Source organism: Botrytis cinerea, chromosome 1 (assembly GCF_000143535.2).
Source record: "Botrytis cinerea B05.10 chromosome 1, complete sequence".
Taxonomy (NCBI): domain Eukaryota; kingdom Fungi; phylum Ascomycota; class Leotiomycetes; order Helotiales; family Sclerotiniaceae; genus Botrytis; species Botrytis cinerea.
Window position 1 is genome coordinate 2,492,086 of NC_037310.1, and position 17,612 is coordinate 2,509,697.

Genomic DNA, 17,612 nt, shown 5'->3' on the forward strand with positions numbered 1-17,612 from the left:
CCCAGCAAAAAGGATCTGCATGAAGCAACGCTTCTTCATCTGAGATCAAATCGGCTTACCGTTCTGTGTATGTGTAGACTTTATCGAGAAGGATTAGATGGGTCACAAAAGAATTGAAATAAAAGTCGTGGTCATTGGAGCAGACTCTCAAGGCTATTGATGACTGACTACTTTCTTTTGACTGATATAACTCCCACTTCTTGTTAGTAAACTGAATTCTCAAGTGGACCCAGCTAGCTAGCGGTTCACATTCCCAAACGCTGCAATCGCTCTGATGGATTCACGAAGTACATCTAGCTGCTTTTTCTCGTCCTCCAACTCCGATTCCAGCCTTTTCTTTTCTTCCCCCAGTTCCTGGGCTCTGGCGATTTCAGCAGTAAGTTTTGATTGTAGACTTTCGCCATTCTTGACCTCAGAGCTTAAGTTTCGATTCGCTTCGTCTAGGTCTCTTTCAAGACCTTGCTTCACAGCATCCATTTCGGGAAGTTTACTATTTTCTAACGTAGACAGCTCGATCTTCGCTATTTGTGCTTCTGCTTTCAAACTTGTAACATTCGCCAGCAGGGCTTGGTAATCTTGGGCTAGCTTGGCCTTCTCTTTTTCCAATTTGTCTGCCTCTGAGATTTTTGCCTCAGTCTTAGCCTTTTCATTACGGAGCAGGCCTTGCAAATTGGATTTTTCCCTTCTCGCCTCCCCGATCTCAGCCTTTCTGTGTTCGAGCTGCTCCTCCAAATAGGAGACTTTCTTTCTCAAATTTTGCGGATTATTTTCTTCTCGCAACCTGGTGTTTTCCGCATTCAATCTCTCAATTTCAGCGTCTTGATCATTCACCTTAGTTTCCAAAGCAACGTTTTGCTCTTTGCAAGTATCCACCTTCTTATTCAGCAATTGAATAATTTCGTCGGTTTCTTTGTTGACTACATGACGTCTCTTTATTACTTCGTTAACATCGTTTGTCGTCTCCTCCCTCTCTGTATTTGGTCCCTGGGATACTTTGCAGTGTTAGCGTAGTAGAATGATTTCAACCTGTGATACGAACGATTGGGAGTTTTTGTGCCCCGGGTCTGCGAGCCATGGTTTATTCTTGAAGCTTCTGCTTCGTTTTGTGAATATCCACCATCGCGATATTGACTGAAACTTCGCTTGTCGTTATAAAATTGTTGCAGATGTGGAGACGGCATATCTCGTAGTCTTGGAAACGAAGCTCAGGAATATCTGCGGCCTCAAGTTATAAATGAAGGCTGATATTGAAGTATGAACTAGGAAACGGAAAACCAATAATCTAATTTACTATTTTTTTGCATCTTTAAAAAGATGGAATTTAAAACCAAGATGTGCATCTGTATTGGTTAGTGGCAAGTAGCAGTAATTTGGAAATGGAAAGAGCGATGTTTGAAGATTGTAAGAGCAAGCACGTAACTCCTGGGCAACATAACCATGACAGCAGTCGCGCATCACTAAATAGCATCGTCGCAGGAACAACTTCATTCTTAATAGACTTAGATCCTATCTTTGAAATAATTAGCAGATTATTAGCAGATTAAACAGCATTGAATCATATCAGCTCATGACTCATCATCCCCCCCGCTCAACACCCTCCGCATCTGAAATCTCCAATCTTCAAGCTTCGTTAGCTTTGCAGATTGCTTCTCCATCGTTGATTCTAGCTCCAAGTTCCTTTGAACAAGCTTTGCAATCTTATTCCTCTCTCCACTCGATTTATCAGCATCCCCTCTCAACCTCGCAATCTCATTATCTCGTGCTGTAACATCTTCCTTGAAATATGCTATTTCTTCGCTAAATGCCGCTGCCGATTCTTTCAATGCCGTCTCGGCAACTTGCAGCTTGGCGCGGAGTTCTGCTGTCGACCGCTGGTGAGCGATGGCCTTTGTTTTGACTGATGTCAGAAATTTTTCGCCCTCTGTTATCGTACTCAGCAGCGTTTCGAGTGGCGTGTTTCTGTCTGGGCAACCTGATCAGCGTTTCTCGAGGGCGATGAAGTAAATGACAATCTCTATCTAAAGCATACCCTCTTCCGTGCTTTCTAACACTTCATTGTGTTCTTTTGCCAAGTCTATGATGTCGCCTGTTGTTGATTTTGATTTATTCTCAAGGGAAAACGAAGGTAGACTTGACCGCACAGAGATATCTTTCTTGGATAACTCGAAGGTACCTATGGTGGCTGGGAGCGAGACTGCGTTGTATATACTTAGATTGACTATGTCTGCAAATTCTTTTCTACTTGGAAATTTGAGCTCTTACATTTGATGGTAATCTGGCCAACTGCATCGAGATGTACAATCGCTCTCTCGCCGTCTTCGTTTGCTGTCTCCGATCCATTTCCTTCTTTGAAATCCAAACCAAAACATGATTTTTGTTTCAAGATACGCGGTGAGCGTCTAGGTTCTTGCATGGCAGTATTCATCATTGAAGTAGGAAACATATGGGAGTGATAGTTGCTGTGTTTTCTTGTAGAGTAAAGATGTTCTTGATTCCATGAGTAAACGGAAACATAGCTACGTTCATGGAGTGAGTAGATCCATTAGCAAGCATTAAATCCCATTCCTATTGACCAGACCCTGGTAATCTGGCTAATGGAGGGTGGTGTTGATACCTGATGTAGTTTCTTTTCTTGACGAATCAATGTTCGGTATTCAAAAGCCTTCAGGGGTCTCGGCAGTCTGCATAGATCTACGGTGGGATTGGTTGAATGATACGCTCGGGTCTCTTTGCAAACCGTCTCGCTGTTGATAGCCAATAGGATCGTTAAAGTAGACGTTACTGCCTATGATAAACAGCATTGCTATGGGTTTGACCCACTTTGCGTAACATACAAACGGCTACTGTTCATCTAACTTAGTTTTTTTTTTATATCTCTCTTCTCCTTAAGTGTTATCAGGACTATGAGTGACTGTCTATCGCATATCTTTCATCGAACAACTGGCATGCAAAAGGACGAGAATTCGTCGATTTCAAATAGAAATATGGTGAATCTCATCTCAAGTTGTCAGAAATACTCTGTGGTTTTAACATGTCGCGTAGAAATCTTTGCCATATCCAAATCCAAAATCATTAATCCCCTCGAAAGAAGAAATGGTAGATTCAAGGATCAATCGTGAGTGTCCACAAGTTCCAAAAATCCCTTGTCATAAATAATTAGATTTAACTAACATTCTTAAAGGCAACAAGAGAGCAAGAACCGACGCTCCGGTTCAAGACGATGTTAACGACGATATTGACAATGGCAATCATACGAAATAGATTATTCACCAAAGCGTTAGAGATTGAGAGTCTCGAAGCACGAGTTGAACAAACGAGCAAGGATTTCAGTGCAGCCATGTCAAGATTCTAGCAACTATCCAATGACAATGCAGTTCTGGAGGAAGAGAATGAAGATCAAGCCAAGAAAATTGAGAAATATCGATTCCAGTTGTCAAGCATCAGGAAAGAAATGGAGAAATCAATATTTAGGGCGGAAGAGAGGTGTAAACAATTTTCAGTTTCGAATGCCGAGAAAGACGTGTTGATAGCATGGTATGAGGATAAAGTACAGTCTCTCTTAATAGATAAAACTTCATCTATAACAAGAGCCAAAGAACTTCACCAGCGAGTAGCAGAAGGATGGGACAACAGGGCAGAAATAAGAGAACTCACAAAAGCTAACTTGAAGGAACTTGTTGGGAAATAGGACTTTTGCTCGGATACCCTATTTATTCTTCATCAGTTTATTATTTATGTTACGTATGCGAACTTATTGCTATCGTCCATCAGCTAAGGTAATTTGATACTAGAATAATCAGCGGGTCGAATATTCATGTAGCCTACAGTCTTCCCACGTTTCTCCAAAGTGTACACAAAATACATCTAAAAGAAAATCGAAGTGATGACTGTCAAATCAAAAGTTTCCTTTCAGACCTTTTCCAATCTCTCCAATATCAAAACGAACCCCCATTTATTTCTAAAATTCTGTGAAAATACATACAAACGCAGGGTGAGATGTTCATTACTTTCTGTGATGCCAACCCCTCCCTGTGACTGTCCTTGATCCGCCTATCCTTTCACTTCCCGATTTCTACTATCATTTCTCCAACGCCGAATATCCACAATTCAATATGACATATAAGAAGAAGTCTTCCAAAAAAAAGCCACCTTAAATCTAGAATGACTACCAACAAGAGAATGGAATTTCTTCCCCAAGAAAAGATACTATTAAGGTATGTCAACCAGATGGCTCAAATTGATTTGCACTTTCTGATGGGTTTCTAAGATTTCACAACCACTAGCGATGCAGAAAACTAGAACAAGGAAACTCCCAAAAGATCCCAAAGCCCTCACAGTAGTAAAGCTACAATTCGAAATCCAGTCCCAGTTGAAAAACTCTATCGAATACATCGATGATTTTGTCAGTAAATAATTGACGAGAGCATATTTGCTTTTGATCTTGATGATGAGGCCCAATGCGGGGCCTACTATTAAACAGCTTGAGAAGCGTTTTCACCTGGACCAGATGAGAGTCCTGTATCAAAATTACAAAGAAGAAAGTGAGACGAATATTGTTGAGATTTATAAGAGAAATGAAAAGATGACGCAAAAGACTCGTGGATGGAGGGCCGAGAGAATCTGATCCAAGTAGACAATGAAGTTTGAATAGATAGAGCAAATACTGGCCCTGATTGGTCCTACTGGAGTCTGGAAGAGGTTTTAGTGAAGATACTGAAACTATACGAGTACAGGAGATATTCTGGTTGGAATTTTATGGAATATCAATCAGCCACTGGAATATCGATCTCTCTGAAAATTTCAATGGAGCTTTTTTTCTTGTTTAATCCGTACGCTATGAACAAACGTTCTAACCCAGCTTGACGACTCTGACTTCCGGGATAATAGTCACACACAGCCGACTCCATAATCCAATTGATTTCCCTATTGGCCCTCTAATAATACGTAATACGCCCAAAAGCTGTGTCGACCATGACTCTATGATACAAATCAATCTAGAAACAAGTACTTTAGCATCCAATTTCTGGCATATGCATGTCCGCATTTTTGGCTGCACTGAAATCATCCAACCCATTCATTCTCTCTATGCATACTGTTATAACTCCATGGCACATCTACGCTAGTTCTTGTCTAATCGGCTTTTCTGCAGCTTTGGTCTGACTGGCACTTTATGTCATATTTCCTCGCATAACGAATCTTGTCCTTATAGCTGTTCTTTGTTGCCTAGGTCTCATAACTGTTTCATGGTTCCGGAATTCTAATTCTAGATGTTCTTTGATCTCGCCCTCCTCGATTTCAGAGTCTGTGTCGTATCGTCCTGAGCGCTGGGGACCTGTTGGAATAGCCTAGGAATGCTGCAGGAAATCTCTCTCTTCAGGTTTCGAGGAACTGTCCACATGATTTGCGGAGCTTCCTGTGCCAGACTTGGAGCGGCGTCTCGCGAGAGCGGTCTTGAGTTCTTTGCAAGCTTGATCCTATGGCTCACTAATACCCCGATTTCTCTTGATTCCACTTGTCTTGTTGTTTGCTTGCTGCAACCTCGCGAGGAAGCTTTGTAGATTAGACTGCAAGAATTTGGTTTGGAGAGCAGCTAAGTAAGCTTCTTGTGCCTTGCCCAATTTAATCCGGGACGCTTGATGATTCCTCTTGAGTAGTTTTATTGTCTCATCCTCTGCAACTTCAATTTGTGTTAGGAAGTCGTGCTGGACAGGACTCAGAACTTTTGCAATATCCTCATCTTGTCTTTTTTGGAGATCTCAGCAACGGTTCATAAGCCATTTTATCATCGTACTATCTATTGAGTTGGCTTTGAGTTCTTTCTTTACTGTGCCAAGGGATTGATCTTGATCGCCGCTCAAATTTAACGTCTCTCTAATCTTTTCGCTTTTGTTGGGCTTGGAACTAACACTATTGCGAGCGTTTACTAAAGGCTTCTCTGTTGTCTTTTCTGTATTCTGTTCTACGTCAGGATGAATGATACATGGAACACATCGTCGACAAATCAAGCCACTAGAGTTGGGGGTTGCAATTGTCGCATTGAGTGATTTTGTACAACTCATGTGATATGCACCCGAACATTCTAAACAAAAAACTAGTGACTCGGATGTTCCGCTCATGTAATCCTCTTTATACAGCCTATGGCATATCTGACAGCATTCCTCAGAAGGTGCCCCTAAAGCTATTAACATATATCATTGTTTCATACTTCGACATGGAAACGTACTGAATGCTCTAAAACAAGAGCATTTAGTCTCATCAATGTGCTTCTGAATAATTTGAAAGGATTTGCGAACAGACTGACGGAGTTACAATGATGACGTTTCTGTGAACACGCGAATTGCAATGAAGGTTCGGGGAATTTTGCACTGTTGACATGCGATGTAGATACAGCAAGCAACAAGAACTGCTGGCAGTTTATCCATTGTTTCGTCCAAACGAAGAGAATTGTAGTCTGCAGCAGCCTGGGAGAGTATCTTCCAAAGGTATTTTGCTCTGTTAGAAACGTTTGCTGGGAGATTCCCAGACTGACAATCTTTCTCGATTTTTTTGCAGCCCTCGACATCGCTAAATCGATATTTATGTTGCGGGGTATCATATTCCGGGCCCTAAAAAAGGTGAGAAACTGTGCCTACTATTATGCGAGTTTTGGCACACGGTATGCCCTACGTTGCTATTCCATTGGCTAAAACCAGGCCTCATAAACGGAGAGGTAGAACGCGGTAATATATTGTAATCATCTTGGGTATTGAAAGGCTTGGGTTCATCCAAAGGACTTTCCATGTATTGAGTGTAATCGAACAGCGGTGGTGTGAGCGCATGGAGAATCCGTCGACTGGAAGCTTCAGGACTAGGCGATGTTTGGATTACAGGCATATCTACCATATGAATGGCTATTGCTTTCTCGTGCTGGGAATGAAAAGGACTTGATTCTTCTACCGGGAACTCTCCACCACGAATACCTTTGTTCTGACCCAACGTAGGCCTCAAAGATCTCCCTGAAGCTTTTCTCCAAACTCTGGAATAGGTACATTTGATCTTTCTTGATTCCATCCAAGGTGTGGCTTTACGCTCAAAATGTTAACCCAAAAGTAATGATAATAATTGGACGAGAATGTTGTTGGGCTAAGACAGATATGTGCAATGCGTACGTAGATTTTACACATGGATTCAATCGATCGCAATTCACAGTTTGTTGTAGATAGTGTATGATCGAAGGCGCCTGCCCTGAATGAATTGTCGTTACTATGGTCAAATGTATAATCGTGCTACGCACCTTCCTCTTAAACTTCACAAAAGTCATCTTTTCAAAATCGATATTCCACTCAAAAATATAAAATCGGACTTGCAACTATATCATCTGGCAATCCAACTGTACTACTCTCGAAATCACCAGACAATAGAATTGATCATCCGGCTCATACAAGATATACGTTGTTGGTTGATATCCCTTCAAGTCGCATCTAATCACCTCGAACCGGACTTCTGAACTTGATTTGGGGTCTCTGGAAATGACATCTCTCATAGCTCGGTGTGCTTTCATTGCAATCAAGGTAACAATAGAAAGGAAGATAATGAACACTATTGGAGGCCTGCAGGCTTCAAAATTTCTAATTGATAAACCTAGAAGCACATAGCGTCCGATAGAAAGTTGACCGAGAATCTGCAAGAAACAAGAGAGGCTATTCATTACACCACAAGTTCAGTTTGGGGCATATTATTTCCATGCATAAAAGACACAAGAGAGAAAAAAAAATCGAAAAAAAAAAATCGATAGAGCCTTAAGTGTCGTGTCCACTACAGCTGCACTTTTTCAGAATATTGAACGTGCCAGTAATGGGTGAACTCTGTACTATCATCAACAGCTGTAAGGAATTATTCTACCAAAGTGATAAATGACCATTCAATCCATTCAAGCAAACCATACCATTCCCTAACCCGTTTTGGTATATGTATATGGATGAACCTATCCATTTCCCCTCAAACAATCAAACGAAACCAGAATCTTGGTATTGTTGTGCCCCTACCGCTTGCCCATGCCCGCTTGCCCCAATGCCACAACGCCCACATGCAAAACTAAACAATCTTCGGACCCCGTGAAAATAACAAAGGAGACTAAATACAGAGGTTTGGTCCCGATGACCCGATGTATGGCGCATGGATGGTATCTGCGCTTGATTCAAACATAAAAGAAAACTTGTATTAAAAGATTGTACGGTTTATCGGTCCGCTTTTGGTGGTGACCAACCATTGAGATATGCCATTAATCCCATACCAACCATGACAACGCCAAGCATTGAGACATAAGGTGTTGAGTGGTATAATAAAGGATCGTGGTTGACATTCTTTGAAACGATCGCACGTGTGAGCGATGCATGAAGGTCATCATTTTCCGATGAGGTATGTTTCATACCATTTGGTCGTCTTACGGGATGCAGTGTCAAATCACCTCCATTCGCAGTCCCGTTGACATGTTTCTCAAAAGCCTGCTTCGATGGAGATCGGGATCGGTCGGAAGCCAGTTGTCTCAATTGCTCATCTGAGCGGATCTTTTCAATCATCTCTGCTAAGGTTTTTCGATCGGTATCCCTCTCCCCCTCGGCGCTTTCTGCTCTTTTCTTGTATGACTCCATTTGGGATCGCAGCTCCTGCATATCAGAAACCATAATTTCGAGGCGCTGTTCCAACAAACGAGATGAGTCGGCAATACCAGTAGCATCTACTTGTGTATTGGCTTTCTCCTGTGGCGAAATATCATCCGAGGGTGGCTCAAAAGCATCTTCGAGTATTAATCCTTCCGTCCCAGATCTGGCGCTTCCGTTCAAACTATTGTCTGGTGCTTGGAGCTCCAATCTTTTAGCCATTTCTTCAGCCGTTTCACGGGCCTGGCGTTCCTTTTGAAGCATTTCTTCCAAGTCCCGCATCCGAGCACTTTGAGAATCGATCTCTTTCTTTGCCGATGCCAATGCCTCCACTAACGTGATTATTTGACTACTGACTTCTCTTACAGGAGATCCATTCGCTAAAGACCTCTGTTTTTCTGTATTAGATCTTCTTAGAGAGGCATTGGGTGATGAGGGATCGAAGTTATGAGAACGAGCAACATCTGGCTTTTCAGGAAGAGGTTGTTGGGGCGGCGGCGCGGGAGGATCAGAAAATCGAGGTTTTCCTTCGGCCCTAAAAGATAAAGCGGAACCGTTCGCGGCAGGCTTTGGTTCTACATTTGGCGCACCCTCAATTTCTTTCACATTATCCTTAGATAGCAGGCCACCAAAAAAGTTATCTGCTCGTCCAAGGTCCGAGTTTTGCAATCGGGCCGTTCGCATCTCGTGCTAGATTGTATGTCAGTTGAAATGAATCAATGTATATAGATACATAAACCTACAGAAAGCCTCTTTACTATCTGCTCTGTTGTAACGGGGGTTAACCAGAAATTCATCGGGCGCTGCTGGCCCATCATGCTCATCTGACTCCCAGCTACGCTACCTGGTAGCCCCATGCGACCATTACTACCCATTGAGCTTTGGCTTCCAGTTCTTCCCCTCATCATTGGGCCTTGCGACGGTAACATCATTGATCCATTGGCAGGATTTAAATCACCAAAACTCATGTCCAAAACGTTGTTAGTTGAGCCTGCAAAACCTGCATGTTCAACTTTTGCAGCTACTTTGTGATGTACAACAGTCTTTTGATCTTCGCTAACGATATCTATACCAAGCTCGAGATGGTCTTGCGACTGCAACTCATGCGGATCTGAGTCCTTGTTTTCGGCTGATAAGCGAGCTCCGTTGACGAAGGTACCGTTTGATGATTTAACATCTCGAATCCATATCTTCCCACTGCGATCTGCCCAAATCTCTGCATGCTGTCTCGAAAGGACCTTCGAATCAAAAAATCCATTCGCAGGCGATGGTACTGTTTTAGCATTTGTTTGACGCCCAATTCTTAAGCTATCCGGATAGAACGGTACTGATATTCTCTTGTGGTCAAAGGTGCCGTTCATGGATAACAAGTAAAGCATTGGCTCCCCTTCTGTAGGTTGGCCTTGGGGTCTAATCTGCTGTGATCCATTTGGTGTAACATGTTGGGATGGTACCATGGGAGCCGGTTGATGTAATGGAGTCATGGATGAACCAGAATTTCCATTTGTCAATGCCGATGGAGGTTGTCGTGTCGTGTGGGAACCAGGGTTCGAGTCTGATTTATTGTTCCATGGCGGTTGCACTCTTGGGGCCTTCTTTCGTGCCGCTGCCGTACCCCAATTATTTGATTCATTAGGTTGGGACATCGGTACACCATTAGTCTGCGGGGTCTGTTGCGATACCGTCGAGTTGGATGAAGTAGAGGAAATTGAAGACAATGAAGTTATCGACGAGGATGAGTTGGCACGCTGAGCGCTTTTCCGTGGCATAAACATTCTGCCCACTTCGTCGCCGTTAATAGCATTCATTCCTCCTTGGTTAACACTAGATCCCCATGCCGACCTGTTGATCTGCGGGAAACTTGGTGGATTTGCGACTGCCGTCATCGGTTAAACTGATTATTGGCTGTATTTTACAGTAGATAGGTTTATCCCTGACGATGTTGATTGAAGCAGATCGTTGGAATGTTGTTGCTTTGCTCCCCCCATTCAACCTCAACTACAACAAAGATGCTCCGCCTCAATGACCCTCTGGTCTATATTGTGGATGCTAAGTGTCCGCAACTTTCTGTCTAATGAACTGGATGGAAGAGATATCGTATCGCACTGGAAGTTGTGATGATCGTTAGTAGATGCCCACAAAGTTTTGGCGCCATGATGACGAGTGATGGGAGATGAGAAAGGGAGCGCAAAGAAAACTGGAATGCATCACGAATCATACAAAGTGGATTCTAGGCTTGAGGCAAAGAATAAGAACACTTACATCTATGCAATGCAGGTATTGTAGGACAATTGCTGGTGGTAGAAAAGGAAACCTATTTCAATTTGATGTTGCCAAGGTGGAAAGTTTGGACATTCAGGTTGAGACACGCGAGGTCTATGTTTAGCCAACCAGAGTTCGAGATCGGGGATAAGAGCACTTGCGCACGCGCTCTCTTGCAGATACAAAAGGGAGGGAGGGTCTTTGATGGGTGAAGAGAAGAGAGGAGAGGAGAGGAGAGAAGGGAAGAAACAAAAGGACGAGAGGAAGAGGTTGACTGTCATGAGAAAATTAAAGATTTTGTACAAAAGCTATCGCAAAGACTCTTTTGTCTGCGAAGTCGGTATTTTTAGTATGAACCACCACAACAATGTCCATTCTCCAGAATTCCAAGCAGGAATCATTGGAGTGAGAGGAATATCACGTGATATAGGGATCCTTTTTCGCCGCTGTGCCTTAGAATATAAGGCCACAATGTGCTTAGAGTGTGGGGGAATATAGTGTGCTTGTGTGTGGATGGTCTGTGCTTTCGGCAAATGCCGTGATCATTTTACAATTTAGTACTTCGAGGTAGATTTGGACATTTGGATCTTTGAAAGCTCCAAGCTGCGAGATCTAAGCTGATGAACTCTGCAACTGCGCGATACAGATAAATCAATAGAATCTTTCGACATCGCCAAATATGCCTCCAGTACCACAACCTCAAGGTCATCCCGGTGGCCAAACTGTCTGGAATAAGCGTAAGACTTTGGTTCTACCCCTCTATCCAGGATTTTTACTGACTATGCATGGTTTACAGTCCAGATGGGAGCTATGATGGGTGGCAGTATGCGATCATGATCTCGTTCATATATATATAAGTTACTGACCGCGTTCAACAACAGCTGTCGGCGCCATTTTGGGGTTTATGTATGGTATGTTGAAGCTGGAGGGGGGATAAAAAGATTCCATTCTGACAGGCTCAAGGCACACTTACTATCATTAAATTTGGTCCTGGACCAAATGGAGTCTGGAGGACTCTGCGCACATACATGCTCACTTCCGGGTCCACTTTCGGGTATTGTCATTCCCTTCTGTCAAATCAGTTTCAACGTGCTAATGAGTTCTCACTCAGATTTTTCATGGCCATTGGCAGTACCATCCGTTCAGATAGTATCGCATCTCCAGAAACGTTGGCAGCATTCGGCCGTGCGAACCGACGTCCTCTGATTATGAATCGTCCATGTCGTCCTTCGCGAACATCATAATCAAAAACGCTCTATTGGAGTTGGAAGGGGAAGCCCATCTATCTTTGGGGAAGATGGAACGGGGCGAATGCTTTGTAATTCAAAGTATATGTTTATACATAAAGGGCAGAGAAATTTCAGTTGTTGATCTTCGGGTCTCGCCGCTCAACTCTTTGCATAGGGGTGGAGTTTAATGGGGGGCAATCTGTATCAACAAAGCCTCGCCCAGCGTTTTTCTTTTACTCGAGCCTCCTGATGAGCTCAATTCAACAATAAACGAATCTTACTACTTTATCATTGGTTCATCGGTGTCATGAAAGCTCGAATTCAGTGTTGTGGCAAAGAGGCTTGGTGCCACTAATGTGAGATGGTCACGAAGCGTTCGTGTTTTATGTTACGCCTTCGATTATCTGAAGGGGCAAGCTACGCGAGCGCTGCTCTTGACCTCTTATCTTGGCCTTCCTTAGGGGATCTTCAACTATTAAGTGAGGGATCTAGATATAAACCTTGTTCGCAGTATTATTTACTCCTAATCGAGACACACATTCTTGACGGATTTGCAATCGCATTCTTGAAGGCATACGAAACAGACGCAGTGGGTGGGTAAAATTATTTCAAATTTGTTCTCGGCATAACGTGTGTACTCTTCAAGCTCGCGCTTTCGGCCTTAAATGGTGGGTTGGGCCCCTCTCAGCGTGGGTGGAAATCGAAGTCTTCTTATGAGGTTGACGTTGTACCGAAATTCATCAAAGGTCATGGCTATGACAGAAGACAATTTCAATCCTGGATGTTGATCCCGATCCCTACAATTTAGGAATCCGACGATAGCTTTTATAATGGGCCCCCAGCCATTACATGGTGTATCAAAAGACCATCTTAAAGTGAAATTGTATTCCTCGGTACGGCAAAGAGTATGGGCTTTACGAAGTCTTGATCAGACGAATTATACTGGTTCATCCACACGAACCAGTATAGTCAAGTGCTTTGGTTTGCTTTGCGGCTGACATCGACTTAGCTCTGTAGATAGGTAGGCACTCGCCACTGGGCGAGGTACTTGGTCCTTCAGTTCTCATGGTGAAACCCCACTTCGACTAACGGCCTTGAGCAATGACACAGTACCATCGAAAGAATTTGAGTTGGCTTCAGCTGAGATTTATGAAGAAAACATTTGAATCAAGCTAATTTATGCTTGTTGAACCGATGAGAATTCTGAAGTGATCATGATCTTTACTCGACTCATTTGGCCGCATCAATATCACTTCGGAAAGTAACATGTCCGTACAACTTGATCATCATCGTCAAATAGTATCAGAACTCAATTACATCCACCAAGAGATCAGCAGTGACGCTCCGTCGGGAAGTGATCATTCTTTCGGAGTGCTTGTCCAACTAAGAATATTTTCCGGTTTGCAATTGTTCCTTGGGCAAAATGTCTACTTAGCGTGAAGTACGTATCTTTTTTCGCTTGGCACGTCTGGGATAACTAACAGAGAAAAGTATTATCCATGTACATGTCTGCAACCTCTAGTTCTAGAACTAATTGAACCGTAAAAAGACTACTTATGATGGTAAGACACCGGCAGCGACGAATGACAACATCCATAATTCTTCAAACTTCATCAATTGTGTATTACTATCGAAAGCGGAAGTTTTCACAACTCCTTTTTTGCATGAGCTAACGATCCGGAGTTGCATGCGAAAACCACGACGTTGTGTACTAATAATCAACGACCACGATTGTTGTAACCAATTGATGACCAATACTGGTACTCAATAAGCTGTGTTATGTGTTACTATCATGGCCTTATTCCTTGACGCTTCTACCGTTAATCGTGGTTACCTCGTGTCAATACTGACTTCAAATCATCTACAGGCTCAATTGCCACCAAATCCTTCAGCCAATTGAGTAAAGCTGACCTCTACGGGCCCTCACATTATCACGGCTAGCAACACATCACTGTATACAAATAGACCATGAAAGGTATCATTGTTAGTAATCCCTTCTTCACTACTCGACTACAACGAAATTTCTGATTCCCACGATATATTGCATAAAATCCACATGTTGGCTGATACATACCTCGGTGGTACCTGATACGGACAGCATTATTCAATCACTCAATGTAAATCTTGATATTTACTCAGGTACCCACTGCCGAATCTGGACATGACTTTGTTTCGAAACATCTTGAAGATCTGCACTATGCTTCTTTTGAATAATGATCAACCGGTCATCGGAATATTGTTTGAGATACATACGGGAATGGTCACTATACACAAACGAGATTTCTCACATTGGGATACGAAGTGGATCGCTCTAAGGGATCCTTTCAATCCTTCAAATCAAATAAGAAGTCAAGGAGAGGGATCTTTTGTTTTTTTTGGTTTTTCCCTTTCTCTTCTTTTCCAATCCAAGGGATTTTGTTTCAAATTAGAAAGTTCTAATATACAGAGTATAGCGGGAACTCGATTAGCTTCGCTTCGTTGAGGTTAGTCCCTTTGCCGTCTCATGTTATCCCTTCATCGCATCTCGTTAGTGTCACTCGGTACCGTCCATGCGTTTTTCGTTTGTGGAGCGGAGTGGATCCCCGAGTAACCTTATCTGCAAAGCACCATTCACAACCTTTATTGACGAGGTACCTAGAGGCTATGTAGGAACTATGTAGGTACGATGTAGATATGATGTCGGTACTCGTTAATACTAACTTAAATTTCATACTTTTTACCAAAGTTTAGAGAGAGATTGCGGCAGTACAAGATATGCTTCCCAAGTTTCCAACTCTATTAGGAAGGTAGGCTAATTCTGATGAACCTCTTCCCGTGTTTTGTTATTGCAGCATTTCTACAATTTGCGCTAGATGTGTCCATAGTTAGAACGATCTTGCCCAGCCTTACATCAGTCTCTTCTTTGATGACAAAGTACAGAATTATTCAATCACTCTACCCTAGACGTCAAGCCCCAAATAAAATGTAGGGAACATCTGATCTTTTTTAAGTTACACGGAGAGTTAAGTCTGTGCAATATTATACTAGAGTAAATCTTCGTCAAATTAGCGCACCGGGGAATAATGGGCGCTTCGGGAGCCTTTTTTCTTTCATATCTATATAGTATCATCACTTTCCCACATCTATAATCGATATCTACACATCATCTCACAGTCTTTATTCAATCTTGCCACGACAGTCATTTCAAAATGACTTTTTTTGGTCTCTTCGCTGGCATCTTTGCTGCTGGTGCCGGATTTATCGGCACTTTATCTCAAACCGCAACTAACGGGTGAGCCTCAATCCTTCAGTCGAGGAAAGTCTATGCTTGTAGTAGTCTGTTTATTAACTCTTATCTAGAAATTCTGTTTGGGGAACTCTACAAGCTCCAACTTATCCTCCCTTTCTCTCAAATAATCCTCTTCCTTATGGATATCCCTGGGGTTCAATGACTGCAGGTGGGAATAATCCATACACATCAGCTCCACACACAGGGGCTGTTCGATCCTATGACTTTACCGTCACAAGAGGCCAAATTTCCCCGGATGGTTATTTAAGAGATGTTATACTTATTAATGGCCAATATCCTGGACCTGCGATCGAGGCAAATTGGGGTGATACCTTCGTGATTACAGTACACAATAATATCACTGGACCTGAGGAGGGAACATCTTTCCATTGGCATGGATTATTACAAAAAGGAACTCAATATATGGACGGTGTCCCTGCTGTAACACAATGCCCTATCGCCCCAGGAGCTTCTTTCACGTATAATTTCAAAGCCGATCTCTATGGAACTTCCTGGTATCATTCGCATTACTCTGCTCAATACGCTGGTAAGACCAACATTCATTACATTATATTTCTATACTGACATTCATACAGGTGGACTTGTGGGACCTATGATTATCCATGGCCCTAAAAACGCACCCTATGACATTGATCTTGGACCAGTTTTCTTATCCGATTACTATCACAAGGATTACTTTTCGATAGTCAAATCGGTTGTCGAGAGCAATGGAGATGGTAAACCATTTTCAGACAACAATCTCATCAATGGAAAAATGAATTTCGACTGTTCTACAAAAGCTGAAGGAGATAACACAGAATGCTCTGATAATGCTGGTTTATCGCGATTCAAGTTTACCACTGGAAAAACACACAGATTGAGATTAATCAACGCCGGTGCTGAGGGAATGCAAAGATTCAGTATCGATGGACATAAGATGGTTGTTATCGCCAATGACTTCGTACCAGTTGTAAGTACCGCAAACTTCTCTGATCACTCGAAGACATACTGATCAATGCAGAAACCATATACCACCAACGTTGTCACCTTGGCAGTTGGTCAAAGAACCGATGTTCTCGTCACCGCCAACGCCGGGTCATCTGACTCATCATTCTGGATGAGATCAAACATATCCACAATATGTTCTTTAGCCAATCAACCAAATGCTCTTGCCGCAATCTATTACGACAGCGCCGACACAAACTCGACTCCAGCAAGTACCGCATGGGATGTTCCAGATCCAGGAACTTGCACCAACGATGAGTTAGACACCACCGAACCCTATTATTCCCTCTCCGCAGAAACACCTTCCACAACCCAAAACCTCGATATCAACTCCTACGTCAATGAAACTGGAACCTTCCTTTGGACACTTGGCGGAACGTCTTTCCGTGCAAACTATAACAGTCCAGTCCTCTCCCTCGCCAATCAAGGAAATTTCACCTACCCCGATGAATGGAACGTTCGAAACTTCGGCAGCAACACTACCATTCGCATCGTAGTCAACAACCCAACCCCCGCATCGCACCCCATGCATTTGCACGGACACAACATGCAAATCCTTCACGAAGGTGACGGAGATTGGGACGGCGTTACCATTACCCGACAATCGAACCCTCAACGACGAGACGTGCAACTCGTGCGAGCAAATGGTCACTTGGTCTGGCAAATCACCACGGATAACCCGGGCGTCTGGCCTTTCCATTGCCACATCGCGTGGCACGTTAGCGGAGGTCTCTATGCCAATATCTTGGAGCGACCAGACGATATCAAGAATGACGACATTTTCACCTCGACGGAGAAATCGTGCACGGCTTGGAATGCATATTCTAGCACAGCTGTTGTGGATGAGATTGATTCGGGACTTTGAGTTTTTGCAAATGGGGCCCGGTGTTTGGAGAAATTTTATCATATCCCTGCTGCGTTTGCCATGGAATGGAAAAGCCACTTGATTTATTCTTTTTATTTCTTTTGTTTTTATTTTTTCTTTCTTGAAACATTTGTATTATGGGGTTAAGGGGATTAGATGCCATGATCGCATGGAAACAAAGGGCGTCTATATCAGTGATTGGGGACTTTTTACATTTCTAATGATTCATGAACATAGTTGTTTATTTATAGACTTTACATTTATAAAAAGTTATCTTTATTCTATCTTCTGCGATATTAGAAATCATTGTGCTTGTTGTGAAATGGGAAGAGACTCAGATTGTG

At 42.8% G+C, this 17,612-nt stretch overlaps 7 protein-coding genes across 8 annotated transcripts; 3 read left to right on the forward strand and 4 right to left on the reverse strand.

The window, feature by feature from the left end:
• Positions 1 to 98: 98 nt before the first annotated feature.
• On the reverse strand, positions 99 to 1,305 carry BCIN_01g07130 (hypothetical protein). Its single transcript, XM_024690663.1, has 2 exons — positions 1,040 to 1,305; positions 99 to 992 (listed from the first exon to the last, which is right to left on the reverse strand). The coding sequence occupies exons 1-2, from the start codon at positions 1,179 to 1,181 to the stop codon at positions 238 to 240; spliced, it is 897 nt and encodes a 298-aa protein (XP_024546432.1). The 5' UTR covers positions 1,182 to 1,305; the 3' UTR covers positions 99 to 237.
• Positions 1,306 to 1,494: 189 nt separating this feature from the next.
• Positions 1,495 to 2,506, reverse strand: BCIN_01g07140 (hypothetical protein). The gene is made up of 3 exons (XM_024690664.1): positions 2,263 to 2,506; positions 2,030 to 2,194; positions 1,495 to 1,963 (listed from the first exon to the last, which is right to left on the reverse strand). The coding sequence occupies exons 1-3, from the start codon at positions 2,441 to 2,443 to the stop codon at positions 1,566 to 1,568; spliced, it is 744 nt and encodes a 247-aa protein (XP_024546433.1). The 5' UTR covers positions 2,444 to 2,506; the 3' UTR covers positions 1,495 to 1,565.
• Positions 2,507 to 2,845: 339 nt separating this feature from the next.
• Positions 2,846 to 3,826, forward strand: BCIN_01g07150 (hypothetical protein). Its single transcript, XM_024690665.1, has 3 exons — positions 2,846 to 2,987; positions 3,043 to 3,115; positions 3,182 to 3,826. The coding sequence occupies exons 1-3, from the start codon at positions 2,904 to 2,906 to the stop codon at positions 3,259 to 3,261; spliced, it is 237 nt and encodes a 78-aa protein (XP_024546434.1). The 5' UTR covers positions 2,846 to 2,903; the 3' UTR covers positions 3,262 to 3,826.
• A 2,190-nt stretch (positions 3,827 to 6,016) lies between these two features.
• On the reverse strand, positions 6,017 to 7,084 carry BCIN_01g07160 (hypothetical protein). The gene is made up of 3 exons (XM_024690666.1): positions 6,667 to 7,084; positions 6,224 to 6,605; positions 6,017 to 6,172 (listed from the first exon to the last, which is right to left on the reverse strand). Exons 1-2 carry the CDS (start codon positions 7,048 to 7,050, stop codon positions 6,306 to 6,308), a joined length of 684 nt encoding a protein of 227 aa, XP_024546435.1. The 5' UTR covers positions 7,051 to 7,084; the 3' UTR covers positions 6,017 to 6,172; positions 6,224 to 6,305.
• Positions 7,085 to 7,531: 447 nt separating this feature from the next.
• On the reverse strand, positions 7,532 to 11,369 carry BCIN_01g07170 (hypothetical protein). 2 transcript variants are annotated; one of them, XM_024690667.1, is made up of 3 exons: positions 10,902 to 11,369; positions 9,383 to 10,744; positions 7,532 to 9,329 (listed from the first exon to the last, which is right to left on the reverse strand). In XM_024690667.1, exons 2-3 carry the CDS (start codon positions 10,523 to 10,525, stop codon positions 8,217 to 8,219), a joined length of 2,256 nt encoding a protein of 751 aa, XP_024546437.1. In that variant the 5' UTR covers positions 10,526 to 10,744; positions 10,902 to 11,369; the 3' UTR covers positions 7,532 to 8,216. The 2 variants fall into 2 exon arrangements, with proteins under 2 accessions (XP_024546437.1, XP_024546436.1); XM_024690668.1 differs by lacking the exon at positions 10,902 to 11,369 and having other exon boundaries at positions 9,383 to 10,895.
• Positions 11,370 to 11,441: 72 nt separating this feature from the next.
• Positions 11,442 to 12,465, forward strand: Bcmgr2. The gene is made up of 5 exons (XM_024690669.1): positions 11,442 to 11,638; positions 11,698 to 11,724; positions 11,783 to 11,812; positions 11,865 to 11,955; positions 12,013 to 12,465. Exons 1-5 carry the CDS (start codon positions 11,581 to 11,583, stop codon positions 12,143 to 12,145), a joined length of 339 nt encoding a protein of 112 aa, XP_024546438.1. The 5' UTR covers positions 11,442 to 11,580; the 3' UTR covers positions 12,146 to 12,465.
• A 2,394-nt stretch (positions 12,466 to 14,859) lies between these two features.
• Positions 14,860 to 17,502, forward strand: Bclcc5. Its single transcript, XM_024690670.1, has 4 exons — positions 14,860 to 15,401; positions 15,470 to 15,945; positions 15,995 to 16,368; positions 16,420 to 17,502. Exons 1-4 carry the CDS (start codon positions 15,319 to 15,321, stop codon positions 17,266 to 17,268), a joined length of 1,782 nt encoding a protein of 593 aa, XP_024546439.1. The 5' UTR covers positions 14,860 to 15,318; the 3' UTR covers positions 17,269 to 17,502.
• The last annotated feature ends 110 nt before the right edge of the window (positions 17,503 to 17,612 follow it).